The 16,534-nt window shown below is 35.2% G+C and overlaps 1 protein-coding gene across 1 annotated transcript in view; it reads left to right on the forward strand.

Annotated features, from left to right (window-relative positions):
- Positions 1 to 16,534, forward strand: part of CFAP47 (cilia and flagella associated protein 47) — a 466,299-nt gene that overhangs the window by 310,086 nt on the left and 139,679 nt on the right. Inside the window, exons 46-48 of the mRNA XM_024240715.2 lie at positions 3,392 to 3,588; positions 4,523 to 4,666; positions 5,257 to 5,430. Coding sequence (XP_024096483.2) covers positions 3,392 to 3,588; positions 4,523 to 4,666; positions 5,257 to 5,430 — 515 coding nt within the window. The remainder of the gene's footprint in view (positions 1 to 3,391; positions 3,589 to 4,522; positions 4,667 to 5,256; positions 5,431 to 16,534) is intronic.

Genomic DNA, 16,534 nt, shown 5'->3' on the forward strand with positions numbered 1-16,534 from the left:
CATATGTCTAAATTTTAAAAACTTACAAATCAAACTAACACATTTCAAAATAGAATACATTCTATTATTCCATTTTAACAAATCTAACTTTATAAGAACCTTGAAGACCAAGTTTGAATTTAGAATTTTTGGACTCCTCAGAGTTTTGCACTAGAAAATGACAGCACAGGGTAGCTGGGTGCTAGTCAGGTGCCCACGCCATTGTCTTCTGTCTTTCAACTCTTACATGCACTCTAATGGTTCTTATGTTTAAACATGTGGATATGTCAGCCCACACACTTACTCTTGGTCCATACCCTCCTAATAGTGACCTCTTAGTTACTGCATAGTTCTAGGAGTCTTCTACCAGGAGGACTGACCTAGGGAAGAGTCTTGTGAAAGCACTGTAAACAGGATCAAGGAACTATGGATTGTGAATCATAATGTCTCATGAACTTGAACCATGGATGGGGCTGGGATCCATATAGATCTGTCCCATTGGGCCCATGTACTTCTTGCACGTGCAGAGAGGCAATGCCAGAGGAGGATCAGAGTAAGGCCCTAGAAAGCATGAGACCAGGACAGGAACCTCTCTATCCTGGGATTTAGGGCATGTGTTAAGCTGGGTAATTCCAACAGCAGACCCTGAGATCTGGTCTTGAGAGCAAGTAGTTTGAGAGGTGATCTCAAAGCATAGGTAGGGGAGTAGGAGACTGCAAAGAGAAGAAACCAATTCCGGGGGTTTTAATTAACAAGTTATCATTGCAGGCAATTGGGACTCAGTCCCACTGGGGGCCTCTGGAAGTTGGTGTCAAATTCGCCTCAGAGTTCTTCTAACCAAAGGGCAAGAAAACAGGTTTTTTTGTTCGTTTGTTTTTTACCAATTTTGATCAATTTTTGGTTTGGTACTGCTCCTACAGGTTTTTACTACCACTTCTGGATGATCTATGTGAGAACTGAGCACCATTCTTTGTCTAGAGAGAACTTTCAAGGAGGAAGTCAAAGATATCCATAAATCCATGCCCTTTAAGGCATACTTAAAGGGGACACGTCAAGGCATGGACAGCATTTGCTACAGTCCAGAATTGGAAATAAATTTAAGAAAATGTCCCGTTATTATATGATGGCACAATATGTCCAGTAAAATTTCCAAATTTCTGAAGATCAAAATGGTTTCTACCTCTGCTAGTTTACATCTGATGGGGACGCAAATACTGTCAAATAAATATCTTAACCCAGAAGTTTTTAAATATCTTATTTATAATATATATCACCACTACTTATGTTTCTTATACAACTTAATAAAATTATTTTGGATATTTAAAAATGAAACAGATATTGATTTATAAATACATCATCAAAATTAAAATTATAATTTCCACAAATTCCACTATTATAATGATTTTCTTTTTGGATTTGTAAGAGAAAGGGGCTGACATTGTGTAGCCCTTAAGATCCTTGCTCATAAACATTTCATGAGTTGGAAAATGTACACTTAAGAATGTCTTTGGCTTTAACTTTCAGACTCAGCAATCATAAGGAAGTGAACATTTTTTTGGAAAAAGAAATGTATAACATAAAGCTTTTGACAGAAATTTTATACTTGAACTTGTGCATTGCAATGATTGTGTAGCATTAAATAGCTAGAGGTTTTTTATCTTTGATGAAAATAATAGATATTCTGCAATTCTTAAAATTGTCTGAACAGTTTAATTCTTATATAAATAAAAAAAAGTAAATTAATAGAATTCTCTTTAAATTACATATTCTAAATATTTTTATTTCATTCTCTTCATCCAAGAAAAAAAATGAGTTCTCTTTATGCCTGTTATTAAAACAACAAATAATTTTCTGTGCTGATTTGTTCTATTGAGATTGCCACAACCCAAATACCTCTCTCAGGATAAAAGTAATCAATTAACAACAGATGACAAAATGTGCCTGGAGTCTTTTTGCCAAGAAAAAAATGTATTCTAAAATTAGGTTTATGCTTGAATAGGATGGAACAAAAATAACATTCTGAGAGCCTTTGAGAGTAACTGTTTTCTCCTCAGACCAGCTGATAGTCTTGGACTTGTTGGATGTAATACAAATTTCAAATGTTATCCATTATCAGCATGTTTTAATATGTACTATTAAATGTAACATTATACATTATATATATTGTATTACATATAGCAACATAGACATGGAATATATGCTATATAATATTCAATTAATATAAGATATGTAACATTACATAATGTATAATTTATAACACACACATAAACTCTTATTTGATAAAGGATTTAGGGTAGTTAATGTTCTTGCATATAATGTTCTTGCGTATAAATGTTCTTGCATATCTTAGCATATACATTTCATTGTATTTGAAAACAACATGCCACCTTTCACATTTGAAGTGTTCACTTCGAGAGAATTAAAATTATAGCCATTTAATGTCATAATATGTGTCTGGTCCGTTGATTGATATGCTTGATTTGTTTTCTTGGTTTCAGAGAACTTCCTTGTACAGAATTAGACGTCAGATGTTTTTAAAATCATTTGTTGTTCGTTGACTATTTAAATACTTTGGCATTAACTATGAAATTTTTATTATGTTCTTATACTGCATTTTACTTTAGGGTTGCCAAATTTTTATAACTATTTTCTCATTTTATGGATGCTAAGGAAATGGTGACCTTCAGAGAAAAAGTGGTGTTGCCTGAAAGGAAAGAATGAGAATAGATAGCTCAACCTAGCATAAGAAGTAAAATTAGCTATTAGCTTAAGGTAAATGTTATAACGGGGTGTTATGAGAAGTGTTAATTACGCATGCCCCTTTCTGGTTCCCTTGGTTATTAGCTATGAAAAAATTATTTCTATCTGCTGGCCAAGTTGCAAATTATTTTGATTGCTCTGAGACCAGAGCACCTCTAAGTGATAGAAATGTGGCTGACGGTAAAGCCCATCTACTATTGCTTATATTTCCTTCTATCTCAGCCCCCTTTCAATTAGGTAGAGTCACATAGCTGGGTCTGGACAGTTAAATGTAATGTGTATATTAATTTTGAGCTGAAAACTGAAAAGTCCTTGAGCAAACTTCCAGCCATTCCTTTTCCCCTGACCTCTCAGCCAAAGAGCAGAGACATTTCTTATGGTACAACTGCAAGATGGTGGTATCTTTCACAGTATGGAGTCCTGAGTGACTTTGAGGAGCAGACTGTTCTCTGACCAGTGCAGTATATATACTCTAATTGATAAATAAGCTTGCATGGTAAGCCCTGGAGATTTAGAGGTAGTGTGCTATCCCAGTGAAACCTATTCTAGGTTATGCAGTACAATTTAATACAATAATATTAAATATTGCTTACCAAGATGAATTTTAGGTTATATATGATTTTAAATGAACTGTTTAAAATTATTTTGATAGCTTCAGATGGATATGTTCCACTTCCTTTGCAATTTCTTCCTCTCCAACCTGGACGCTACCCTTGTAAAATTTTATTGAAATCAAGGTATGATGTGCGTGCCTATTATGTTGAAGGTATTGTGAATGAAGAACAACCAGAGGCCAAATTTGAGTTTGAAACACCAGCATTTGAAGCCCTTACTCAGAATATTCCAATAGTATGTATAAACTTTTTTGGTACTTTTCTTTATTCATATTGCCACTGTGTCAATTAAAGTCCTCCAGACCTCTCATCTTGGACTATTACAAATTTCTGACTGTCTTATCTGCTGTCAATTGTTTCTTCATATTTATGTCAGAATCTCTTCCTAAATATAAATATTATTATGTTACTCATCTCATCAATCACTTCTGCTGGCTCTTTGCTTAAAACAATTAACTCCAATGTCCTTAATGTATCATTAAATTGCTTCTTGCTTCAACAAGCAGAGTTATGGACTCTCAGGTCACTCTACTCTAAATTCTGTTGTGATCTAACACTTGGTTAAGATGGGTGCATAGGCACTGAGAACAATGATTGGCTGTAGCTTGGCTACCTACTAGTCAAAGTGACAATATAGTGTAAAAGAAGGTAAGGTAATTGTAAAGAACTTTGGCTTTTTAGAGGGATAAATTGCCTTTTTTGGTTTATTTGTTTGTCTAATTATTAAAGACATGACAAAAGTCAATCTGAAGCACAAAATTTTGTTCTGATAAGATATATAATCTTTGCTATGTGAGCAATCTACCAGTTAGAATAACTATTATTACCTTGAATTAGGAGTAAAGTGTGTCCTTTAAGGCTATTTTATCATCTTAATGGTAATTAGTAAGTGAGACAAAGTGAAATTTCTTTAGATATTAAATAATCCTTCAGTAGATCTATTAGGCAATGCTCTTATGTGACATAGAAAGAACATGTAGTCATCATTATGCCTTATGTTTACATTTTTGATATTTATTCTTAACAAATATGACTTTCCAATGGTGATTCCTAGGAAATACAATTAAAAATACAATATATAATGTTATAAAAATTACCAAGAATTCATATGTAATTCAATTTCATCAGTATCATCCCTCTGATATTTCTGTACCTTTTTCATGCTGTAGAAAAATCAAACAAACGATAAATGGACATTTCAAGTTACTATAGAAGGAGAATGGTTTTATGGACCTATTGATTTACATGTTGGACCAGATGAAATTGTGGAGTATCCTCTCACATTCAAACCTATTTTTGAATGTGTCATTACGGTATGAACTCATTGATATTTTCCCCAGTATTAATTAATAGTATCAGTTAATAAACTAATGTATGACATTAGTCTTTTAATTGATTGTACAACTGTTTAGCAGAAAAGTTAGTATTTTCCATGAATTTGACTATTTTTACTTAAAACTTTAATACATGTTTTAATTTGAGGCATAAACATCATGAACATAACAATATTTTTGTCTGTGAATACTAGCATTCAAATTAATTTTATACAACATGCTGAACAAAGTAAGATAATTACTTTCCCTTCCTATTCATTAAAGAAATTGGTATATCAGAAAATACTTTCTTTTACATGGAAGTAGACATGCATATAATTGTTGTGTATGAGAATGCCTATATACACTCTGTAATTTAGAGAGGGTAATAAGAAATAAATGACTTTTCACCAGAAATTTGTCGTTATGTGTTCGGTAGAAGCATTTATTTGTGTATCGAAAAAGTCAATGGCTAACACCTCTCTACAAGCTCATTTTATTAACCAGACACAAGATTAATAAGATAGCAGAGGTTGTTTAACATTTAACTATGACTCCTATAGATCTGAAATTTGTCTGGTTTCTCATAGGGTAAACTTATTCTACAAAATGAAGTAGATGGTATGGAGCACATCTTTGACATAAAAGGGGTTGGAAAAAAACCTTTGGCCTTGGAACACATCACTGTGGAATGTCAAGTGGGGAATGTGACACAAAAACATATAACATTGCCTCATTTCACAAATACTGCCCTAACATTTACGGTAAGAATTTATTTTTAGTGTGAAAGTGTTTTCTTCTGAATATAGTGAATCACATGAAATATAATAATTACAAACAATTTTTTAAACATTTAGTTTTACTTAATCAGATGAAGCAATGTCACATAAGATGTCTACAATCCTACCTGTTATTAGTCCAACAGCTTTTAAATATCATTTCAATTATAAAGTTGAATTAGGATGAAATAAGTCTTATATTTATATAACTATAAAGCACATTAAAATCTACTTATTTGAGTCATGTGCCTTTCATTGAAAAAATTGTACATGATAATAAAAGGTGTTTTCAAAAATATTTAGAAACATCTTTTAAAATTTTAATGTGAAATCTGTAAGCAAAACAAAATTTCAGAAGTGTAGCCTATCATTTACCAGTGTAAATAATAGTGGAAATATTAAGGAATGCATAATTGTTTACATCCTTTTACTTATTTATTTTTTGTTTTAGGTTTTATTTATTTTTTTTGTTTTTGTTTTTGTTTTTTTGTCTGTTGCTCAGGTTGGAGGGCAGTGGTATGATCTCGGCTCACTGCAACCTCCACCTCCTGGGTTCAAGTGTTTCTTGTGTCTCAGCCTCCCAAGTAGCTGGGATTATAGGCATGTGCCACCACGCCCAGCTACTTTTTATATTTTTTGTAGAGATGGGGTTTCACTATGTTGGCCAGGCTGGTATCGAACTCCTGGGCTCAAGTTATCCACCCACTTTGGCCTCCCAAAGTTCTGGGATCACAGGCATAAGCCACTGCGCCTGGCCTATATCCTTATTTTTTATGAAGCATTATACTCTGCCATCCTCACTTGGTTTGTTTAAACCAACCTTTAAATAACATTTTCCACTCACTCCTACAATTACCCACAAATAATTATTTGCTCAATAGGATCCTCCAAAGAAGCTTCAAATATCTACCCATTACAGGTGCCTGAATTCAATTTTAGAGGGGACTACAGAAGTTTGTAAATTCTCTGGGTTTACTCTTTGCTTTTTTTGTAACCTTGATAAATATGTGCCTTGGTTTTCCTCTTCTTTTTTTGCTGGATTGCAAATGGAATTAATATTCTAAATGAAACTCTTCTCTTTTCATGTCTAACTAAAATTATTCAGTGCCATCTCTTACCTTCAAAATCAAAACCTAGTCCTTTGCCCATTCTTTTATAGGGATATCTGGATTTTAATGTCTTGTTTTTTCTGTTGAGTTGTGTTTTCCTTATATTTTATGATATGGTTTGGCTGTGTCCCCACCCAAATCTCATGTTGAATTTTAGCTCCCATAATTCCCATGTGTCATGAGTGGTACCTGGTGGGAGGTAATTGAATCATGTGGGTGGGGTTTTCCCATGCTGTTCTCGTGATAATGGATAAGTCTCATAAGATCTGATGGTTTCATAAAGGGAAGTTCCCCTGCACATGTTCTCTCTGGCTTACCGCCATGTAAGACATGTCTTTTGCCTTCCACCATGATAGTGACGCCTCCCCAGCCACATGGAGCTGTATGTCCATTAAAAATCTTTTTCTTTATAAACTACCCAGTCTTGGGTGTGTCTTTATCAGCAGCATGAAAATAGACTAATACATTTTAGCTATTATCCTCATATCACCTATGTAATTGGCAAATATTTTGCCCATTCCTTAGGTTGCCTTTCATTTCATTGATTGTTTCCTTTGCTGTGACGTCTGTGAACTCAAGGCCAGTAACATGTGAAGTTTGACACATTGACCTACCTTCTTAATGTTATTCACCCTTTCTTTTATATTATTCTACATTTCTTGTTTCCTTGACATTAATTCCTAACATTGGATTATCAAGTGATAATCAAACCTTGATTATTACTTATCCGGTCTTTTTATTCCTCTAACCTTCTGATTTCAAGTTTCATGCATCAAAAGCATCCTTATTTCTGTATGACCTCCCACTTGGCAGTTTCCTGGCTTCAGGCTGTCATCTAAATACAAATACCAAATTCATACTTTTATTCAAGATGTACATGTTAGCTCCAGCCCTTCATTTTCAACTCCTTGCTATACCACTCCACTTTGATAATCTGTTACTATAGACTAGACTCAGCATATTCTTTTAAGTGTTTTCCTTGTTCAATTTTTCATTGGTGCTAGTAACTATTTTTATGGTGCTTTGTATTTTTAAAAAGCTTTTTAATATACATTTCATTTGATTGCTGAAGGTTGAGACCTCTTTAACATGAAAGAGAAACTAAAAACTACAGAACATAAATGAGATATAGGTAAAATGCTATAGAATTTTATCAAATTAACAAAGTAGTAGAAAATAATTATATAATAAAGAAGACAAGAGATGTGGGACTTCCACAAAGGTGAAGCAAGAAGGTTTGTAAATTCATTTTTTTAAAGAAAAGCAATGAAAACACTGGCAAAAATTGTCAAAATCAAATTTTTCAGTGATCTTGAAATTAAAGACTTGAAATAATCTAAGAAGTATATATGTAAGAAAAACTCGGAATTCTGGAAAGAGCAGGATGGTTTGTGACATTTTAACTTGAATTATTCTTATCCCTCTCTCTTTAGCTCTGCAATCTTGCAACTGTAGTAACTATGAAAACCAGCAGCTTTGCAGTCAAAAGAAGAGACAGTGTATGGATTACTATTTGACCTTTTTCCAAGTTTGCTAGCAGCATCCCACTAGGAAGGCATTATCATTATTTGACTTGTCTCAGAGTTTGCTCTGATGGATAGGTCCTATCCTTAGAGCATTTGTCAAAAATATTTAGCAGCAATGGTTTAACATTGCAGTTGTCTGAGGCTGCAATAACAATAGCAGCTAATAAGAGATTGGCTAAAAACTGGAGAGGAAGATCTGGAATATAAGATGCCCTTAGGGGATTTTAGAATCTCTGGTATATTCCTGGGAAACAAGCAGGCCACACGGATATTCAAGATTGTGTACATGCCTGAGAGAGTCCTAATTTTTCACCTCTGGCTGATACAGACACTGTGAGAGCTGAAAATTAAGGCTAAGTCAGAGTTTTAAACTACTTGAGTACTTAAAGTATACAACAACACATATACAGTACTCCTTGTCAAAGGATAGAAGATTTATTGGTTCTTTCACCGTTTATAGAAACCTGTGGCAAATTACTGCTGACCACTAAGCCAACTAAACAGAGCTTCAGTAGGCACACACTATAATGAATACAGACTTTACATAATTAGTTCAGAAAAGTCACCAAACCATAAAAGAACAAAACAACAAATACGAGAACAATGAAAACCAGCCATTAGGAGGGGATGATCTGATTTCCAAAGTGGCTATATTACCTTACATAAAAAGTAGTTTTCAATAAGAAATTAATTATGAGATGAAGCAAAAGGACAAGGAAGCAAAGAAACAGGAAAGTATGACCAATGCACAAAAAATAAGCGATTGTTAGAAGCTGTCTCTAAGAGGACCTACACGTTAAATTACTAGACTAAGACTTTAAATAAGCCTTTGTAAGTATATGCAATGAACTAAAAGAAATCCCATCTAAAGAATTAATGAAAAGTATGACAATGATGTTTCAATAAATAGATCATATAAATATAGTTATAAAAATAATGAAAAAGACCAACATTCTGGTGTTGAAAAGTACAATGAGAATTATTAATTATACAGCCTCAACAGTAGATGTAAGCTGGCAGAAGAAATAATCATCAAACTTTAATATGAGTCAATACAGATTGTCTAGTCTGGGGAAGAGGAAAAAATAAAGAAAAATCAACAGAACTTTAGATATCCATGGAACAGCATCAAGCATACCAATGTATGACTTACAGTAGTTCTACAGAAGAGAAAGATAAAGGAAAAGAAATAGTTTTCAAAGAAATAAAGGCCAAAAAAGCCCCAGATTTTATTAAACTTTAAACTACATATCCAAAAAGCTCAACCAACTTAAAAACAGCATCAATAAAAATAACTATATAGGTGAATAGAATATACAACATAAATATATGCTAGATGTAACTGCTTTTTCTTCTAGGTCATTTAAAAGAAAAAATGGGGAGGGGGACAATATGGCCAAATAGACACAGCCAAGAACTGCTGTTCCCATTGAGAGAGACAAAAATATCCAGTAAGCCAACATAATTAGAGCAGATCTTCAGAGGGAAAACACCGAGAGTGGATTGAGAGGCAACTCAGACTCTGAGGCTGAAGGAGGAAGCTGGAAACCCTACATGGGATACCCGAGTGCTAGAGATAGTTCCTGGCCCCAAACAACTTCTGGGGAAGGGGAGAGTGAAGAGACTAAGGTACAGCTTATTCTCACTGCAGACCTTTAGGGTACCAGCTACAGAGGACTCCATGTCCCCATGGATGTTTGAGCTGAGAAAGAGATCTTTTCAGAAAGTAGGCAGAGACAGGACTTCAGCTAACATGGAGCCAGGGGCTTTCCTGCATGAAGCAGCTCTGTTGGAGTGCAGCCATAAGTGTCCAGGCCCCAGGTATCCCCATCGCCCTTCTAGAAGCTCTAACCCCAGCTGACTGCCAGGCCAAGAGAGAGCAAGGGCAGCTTCCAGATGGAACTGGGGCACATCTATTCTGTATGCCCTACTGCTAGCCAGCATCTCCCAGGGCACCTGCCTGGCTGCCCCACAGAAGTGTGTACACAATACAGCCTCCACTCTCCAGGCTGAGTGCTTTGCTCCAACTGAATACTTTCCTAGCAACCTGGGAGCACTTGAGATCCCTGAGAGCAGCTGGAGCCTGATCCCGAGCTGTGGGCCTGTCATGATGCCTTAGGGTTGCATCATGCAGCTCAGGAATACTGAGCCAATATCTTTGGCCAGCACTCAAGTTGAAGAGGAGCCCCCAGTCTTAGAGCACTGAGAACGGTGAGACACATTAGTCCATCAGCTGGTGTGGGAGTGGGACATTCCTTTCTCTGCAAGGCCAGTCTAGAAACAGTGTGGCCTACCTGCCTGCTGCAGCCTGTGCCCAAGTGAGCCCCCTGGCCTGGAACGCCTAACAAAAGAAACGTGGGTGCAATGCCAGTAATCAAATGGGGCTCCTCTAGGGCCCAGAAATCGACGTGGTGAGGGTGTCATCTCTTCCCCACCCTCTCCCACCACAGAGCACACATGCAAACATGAGAAAAAGAGTCACGTGGCTGTGTAAGAGCTTATCTACCAGTCATTATTCTTAAGCACCATCTACTGGATCACAGCTCAAAAGACAGCCCCCAAAATATTCTGCTAATATACACCCCTGTGAAACCAAGGGCAAGAATTCAGCCTCAAATAAATATTGTTTCTGAAAACATCCACAAACAAAGCAAACTGACTATACCCAAATTACACCACAGTTAAAGGAAAACCAACCCTCCCAGATAGGAAAGAATCAATGCAAGAACGTTGTCAGTTCAAAAACCAGAGTGTCTTCTTACCTCCAAATGTGCCCACTAGGTCTCCAGGAATGGTTCTTAACCAGACTGAAATGACTGAAATTACAGAAATAGAATTCAGAATCTGGAGGGCAAGGAAACTTGACGACATTCAGGAGAAGGTTGAAACCCAATGCAAGGAATCCAATAAAATGATCCAGGAGCTGAAAAGTGAAATAACCATTTTAAGAAAAAAACCAAACTGAACGTCTGGAACTGAGAAATTTACTACAAGAATTTCATAATGCAAATGGAGGTATTAACAGCAGAATAGATCAAGTTGAGGAAAGAAGTTCATAGCTCAAAGATGTTCTTTGAATCAACTCAGTCAGACAAAAATAAAGAAAAAAGAATTTTAAAAGTTGAACAAAACCTCTGATAAAAATTAGATTATATAAAGAGACAAAGCTTATGACTCATTGGCATTCGTGAGAGAAGGAGAGAAAGTAAGCAACATAGAAAATATATTTGAGGATATAGTCTGTGAAAATTTCCCTAATCTTGCTAGAGAGGTTGACAAGCAAATTAAAGAAATACAGAGAACCCTGGCTAGATACTATACAAGACAACTATCCCAAAGGCACATGCTCATCAGATTCACCAAGGTCAGTCAATGTGAAAGAAAAAGTCCTAAAGGCAGGTAAAGTGAAAGGTCAGGGCACATAGAAAGGACACCTGATTGTCTACCAATAGATCCTTCAGCAGAAACCTTACAAACCAGAAGAAATTGGTGATAGCGGTGTGCTATTTTCTGCATCCTTAATGAAAAGAAATTCCAACCAAGAATTTTATCTCCCACCCAACAAAGCTTCATAAGTGGAGAGATAAAATCTTTCTCAGATAATCAAATGCTGAGGGAATTTGTTACTACTAGACGAGACTGACAAGAAGTCCTTTAGGGAGTGTTAAACATAGAATTGAAAGGACACCTGCTTCCACAAAAACACACTTAAGCACATAGCCCATAGACATTATAAAACAACTGTGCAACCAAGGCTCCATAATTACGAGCTAACAACATGATGATAGTATCAAAATTTCACATATCAGTACTGACCCTAAATGTAATTGGACTAAAAACCCCACTTAGAAAACACAGAGTGGAAAGCTAGATTAAATGACAAGACCCAACTGACTGCTGTCTTCAAGAGACCCGTCTCACATGTAACAATACCCAACAGGCTCAAAGTAAAAAGGATGGAAAAGGATTTACCTGCAAAACAAAAAGAAAAAAGAGTACAAGTCTCTATTCTTATATCAGATAAAATAGAGTTTAAACCAACAACAATTAAGAAGGATAAAAAAGGCATTACATTATGATAATGAGTGCAAGTCAACAAAAAACTTAACTATTATATGTATATTATTGTATATATTATACTATATATATTATATAACTATTATATATATATTCAATATTCGAGCATCCAGATTCATGAAACAAGTTCTTCTTGATGTTCTAAAGACATAGACAGCCACATAATAATAGTGGGAGATTTCGACACCCCACTGACAGCATTAGACAGATCATCAAGTCAGAAAATTTAAAAAGAAGTCCTGAGCTTAAAAGAAGTCCTGAACTTAAACTTCACACTTGTCTAATTGGACCTAATAGAAAGCTATACAATGGTCCACCAAACAATCACAGAAAATAGTTTCTTTTCATCTGCGCATAGAACATGTTTTAAGATTGACCACATGTTCAGTAATTAAAGCAAGACTCAATACATTAAAAAACAAAACAAAACTCATGCCCAGCACATTCTCAGATCACAGTGCAATAGTAATAAAAATTAATATCAAGAGGATTTCTCAAAACCACACACATACTTGGAAATTAAATAACTTGCGCCTGAATAACTGCTGGGTAAACTTAAAAATTAAACCAGAAATCAAACATTATTTGAAACTAACAAAACTTGAGGCATAACTTATAAAAATCTCTGGGATACAGCTAAAGCGATGTTAAGAGAAAAGTTTACAGCACTAAAAGCCTTCATAAAGAAGTTAGAAAAAGCTCAAATTAACAATTTAACTTTGCACCCAGTGAAACTAGAAAAAAATAACAGACCAACCCCAAAGCTAGTATTATAAAAGAAAGAATTAAAATTAGAGAAGAACTAAATGATATTGAGACACATAAATCCATACAAAGGATCAATAAAATCAAGTGTTGGCTCTTAAAAAAATAAACAAGATAGAAAATGCACTAGCTAGATTAACACAGGAATAAAGAAAAGAAAATGCAAATAAGAACAATTGGAAATGATGAAGACATTACAGTGGATCCCACAGAAATACAAAAGATTCTCAGAGACTATTGTGATCAACTCTATGCACACAGATTTAAAAATCTAAAGGAAATTGATAAATTACTGGAAACACACAATCTCCCAAGATAAAACCAGAATGTGAAGACCTGAACAGACTAATAACATGTTCCAAAATTGAATCAGTAATAAAAACCCCTACCAACCAAAAAAGCCCTGAACCAGATAGATTCACAGCCGAATTATATCAGACAAAGAACTAGTACCAATCCTACTGAAACTATTCCAAAAAATTGAGGAGGGGCTTCTCCCTAACTCATTATATAAATCCAGCGTTAACCTGATGCCAAAATCTGGCAGAGACACAACAAGAAAGGATAACTTGAGGCCAATATCCCTGATGAAAGTACACACAAAAATCCTCAAAAAAAATAATAGCAAACCAAATGCAGAAGCACATTAAAAAGTCAATACACCAGGGTCAAGTAAGCATTACTCCTGGCATGTAAGTCTAGTTCAACGTACACAAATCAATAAATGTCATTCACTCATTATAAGAATTGAAATCAAAAATCATTTGGTCATCTTAATAGATGCAGAAAAAGCTTTTGATAAAATCCAACATCTCTTCATGGGAAACACCTTCAAGAGACTAGGTATCAAAGGATCATATCTAAAAATAATAAAATCCATCTATGACAGACCCACAGCCAACATCATAATGAATGAGCAAAAGCTGGAAGCATTCACCTTGAGTACTAGAAAAAGCCAAGGATGCCAAATTTCACCACTCCTGTTTAACATAGTAGTGGAAGATCTAAACAGAGCTATCAGGCAAAAGAAAGAAATAAAAGGCATCCAAATGACAAAAGAAGAACTTAAACTATGTCTTTTTGCAGGCAATATGGTTCTACACCTAGAAAACTCTAAAGACTGCCAAATGGCTCCAAGAAATTATAAAAAACTTTAATAAAGTTTTAGGATAAACAAATAGATGTATGAACATCAGTAGCATTTCTATCCACCAGCAATGTTCAAGCTGAGGCCCAAGTCAAGAACACATTCCAATTTACCATAGCCACAAAAAGTTAAAATATCCAGGAAGACAGCTAAGCAAGGAGGTAGAAGATCTCTACAAGGGAAAATGTGAAACACGCTCTAAGGGTACAGTAACCAAAACAGCATAGTACTGATGCAAAAACAGACACCTAGACCAATGGAACAGAGTAGAAAACCCAGAAATAAAGCCACACACCTACGATCATCTGATCTTCAAAAAACCCTACAAAAACAAGCAATAGTAAAAGGACTTCCTGTGCAATAAATGGTGCTGAGATAACTGTCTATCCATATGCAGAAGAATGAAACTGGATCCCTATCTTTCACTGTATACAAAAATTAACTCAAGATTGATTAACAATTTAAAGGTAGGACCTCAAACTATTAAAATCCTGGATTTTAATAGCTTGAGCACCTTTCTCAACATCAGCCTTGGCAAGGAAATTATGACTAAGTACCCAAAAGTAAATTGCAACAAATCAAACATTTTATTAAGGATCTAATTAAATTAAAGAGTATCTGCATAGCAAAATAAATTATCAACAAAACAAAGACATCCTACAGAATGGAAGAAAATATTCACAATCTGTTCATCCAACAAAGGTCTAAAACCCAGAATCTATAAGGAACTTAAATCAGCAAGATTAAAAGAACTAAGCCTGTTAAAAATATGCACAGGACATGAATAAACACTTCTGAAAAGAAGACATACAAATGTCCAACAAACATATGAAAAAATGCTCATCATCACTAATCATCAGAGAAACACAAACCAAAACCAAAATGGCATACCATCTGTATTAGTCCACTGCTATAAAGAACTGCCCGAGGCTGGGTAATTTATAAAGGAAATAAGTTTAATTGACTCACAGTTCTGCATGGCTTGGGAGGCCTCAGGAAGGTTACAATCATGGCAGAAGGCACCTCTTCACAGGGTGGTAGGAGGGAGAGGAACAAGCAGGGGAAATGCCAGATGCTTATAAAACCATAAGATCTCATGAGAATTCACTCACTGTCATGAGAACAGCATGGGAAACCACCCTCGTGATCCAGTTATCTCCACCTGGTCCCGGTTTTGATACATGGGGATTATGGGGATTACAACTGAAGGTGAGATTTTGGGTGGGGACACAGCTAAACCATATCACCATCTCACACTAGTCAGAATGGCTGTTATTAAAAAGTCAAATAATGACAGGTGTTGGAGAGGCTGAGCGAAAAGGGAATGCTTATACACTGTTGTTGGGAATGTAAATTGGTTCAGCCATTTTGGGTAGCATTTTGGAGATTTTTTAAATAACTTAAAACTGAGCTACCATTCAACCCAGCAATTTCGTTATTAGGTATATACCCAAAAGAAAACAAATCACTCTACCAAAAAGACACATGCACTCATATGTTCGTTGCAGTACTATTCACAGTAGCAAAGACTTGGAAGCTACCCAGGTGCCCATCAGTGGTGGATTGGATAAAGAAAATGTGGTACATATATACCATGGAATACTACACATTCATAAAAAGGAACAGCATCATGTTCTTTGCAGCAACGTGGTTGTAGCTGGAGTCTAGAATTCCAAACAAAGTAATGCAGTAACAGAAAACGAAATACTGCAATTTGTCACTTACAGGTGGCAGCTAAACTTTGAATACACATTGACATAGAGATAGGAACAATGGATACACAAACTATTAGATGAGGAAGGGAAGGAGGGGGGCATGTGTTGAAAAGCTACCTATTAGGTGCTGTGCCTACTACTTGAGTGACAAGATCCATAACCTAAACCTCAGCATCATGCAATATACCCATGTAACAAACCTGTACGAGTAACCCCTGTATCTAAAATAAAACTTGAAATTATTAAAAAAACTGAAAAATTAATAATTATATAAATGTCTTGGCAGACTTACAATGTATAGAGATGTAATTGGTATGAAAGTAGTAACATACAGGAAGACTAGAAGGATAGGAGCATACTGGAAAAATATTTCTGTATGCTACTGAAATTAAGTTAGAATTATTACAAAGCAAATTGTTTCAAAGTAAGATGCTAGTTATAAAACCCAGGACATCTTAGAAAACAACTCAAAAATAGAGTAAAATATACAAAAAGGAATTTAAGTGACACATTAGAAAATATTTTACTCAAAATCTGACAGTAATGGAAGATTACAGGAACAAAGGTGACATAAGATATATAGATAATAGGAAAATGGCAGATTTCAGTTTTCTTGTCTGCATTATATGTAAATTGTCTAAACACTCAAATGTCAGAAATTGGAAGAATGTATTTTTAAAGAAAAGTTCAACTTTAGGCTGCTTATATTAGAGCCATTTTAAATAAAATGACAAAAATAGTTTGAAAGTA

This window comes from Pongo abelii, chromosome X, assembly GCF_028885655.2.
Source record: "Pongo abelii isolate AG06213 chromosome X, NHGRI_mPonAbe1-v2.0_pri, whole genome shotgun sequence".
Classification (NCBI taxonomy): domain Eukaryota; kingdom Metazoa; phylum Chordata; class Mammalia; order Primates; family Hominidae; genus Pongo; species Pongo abelii.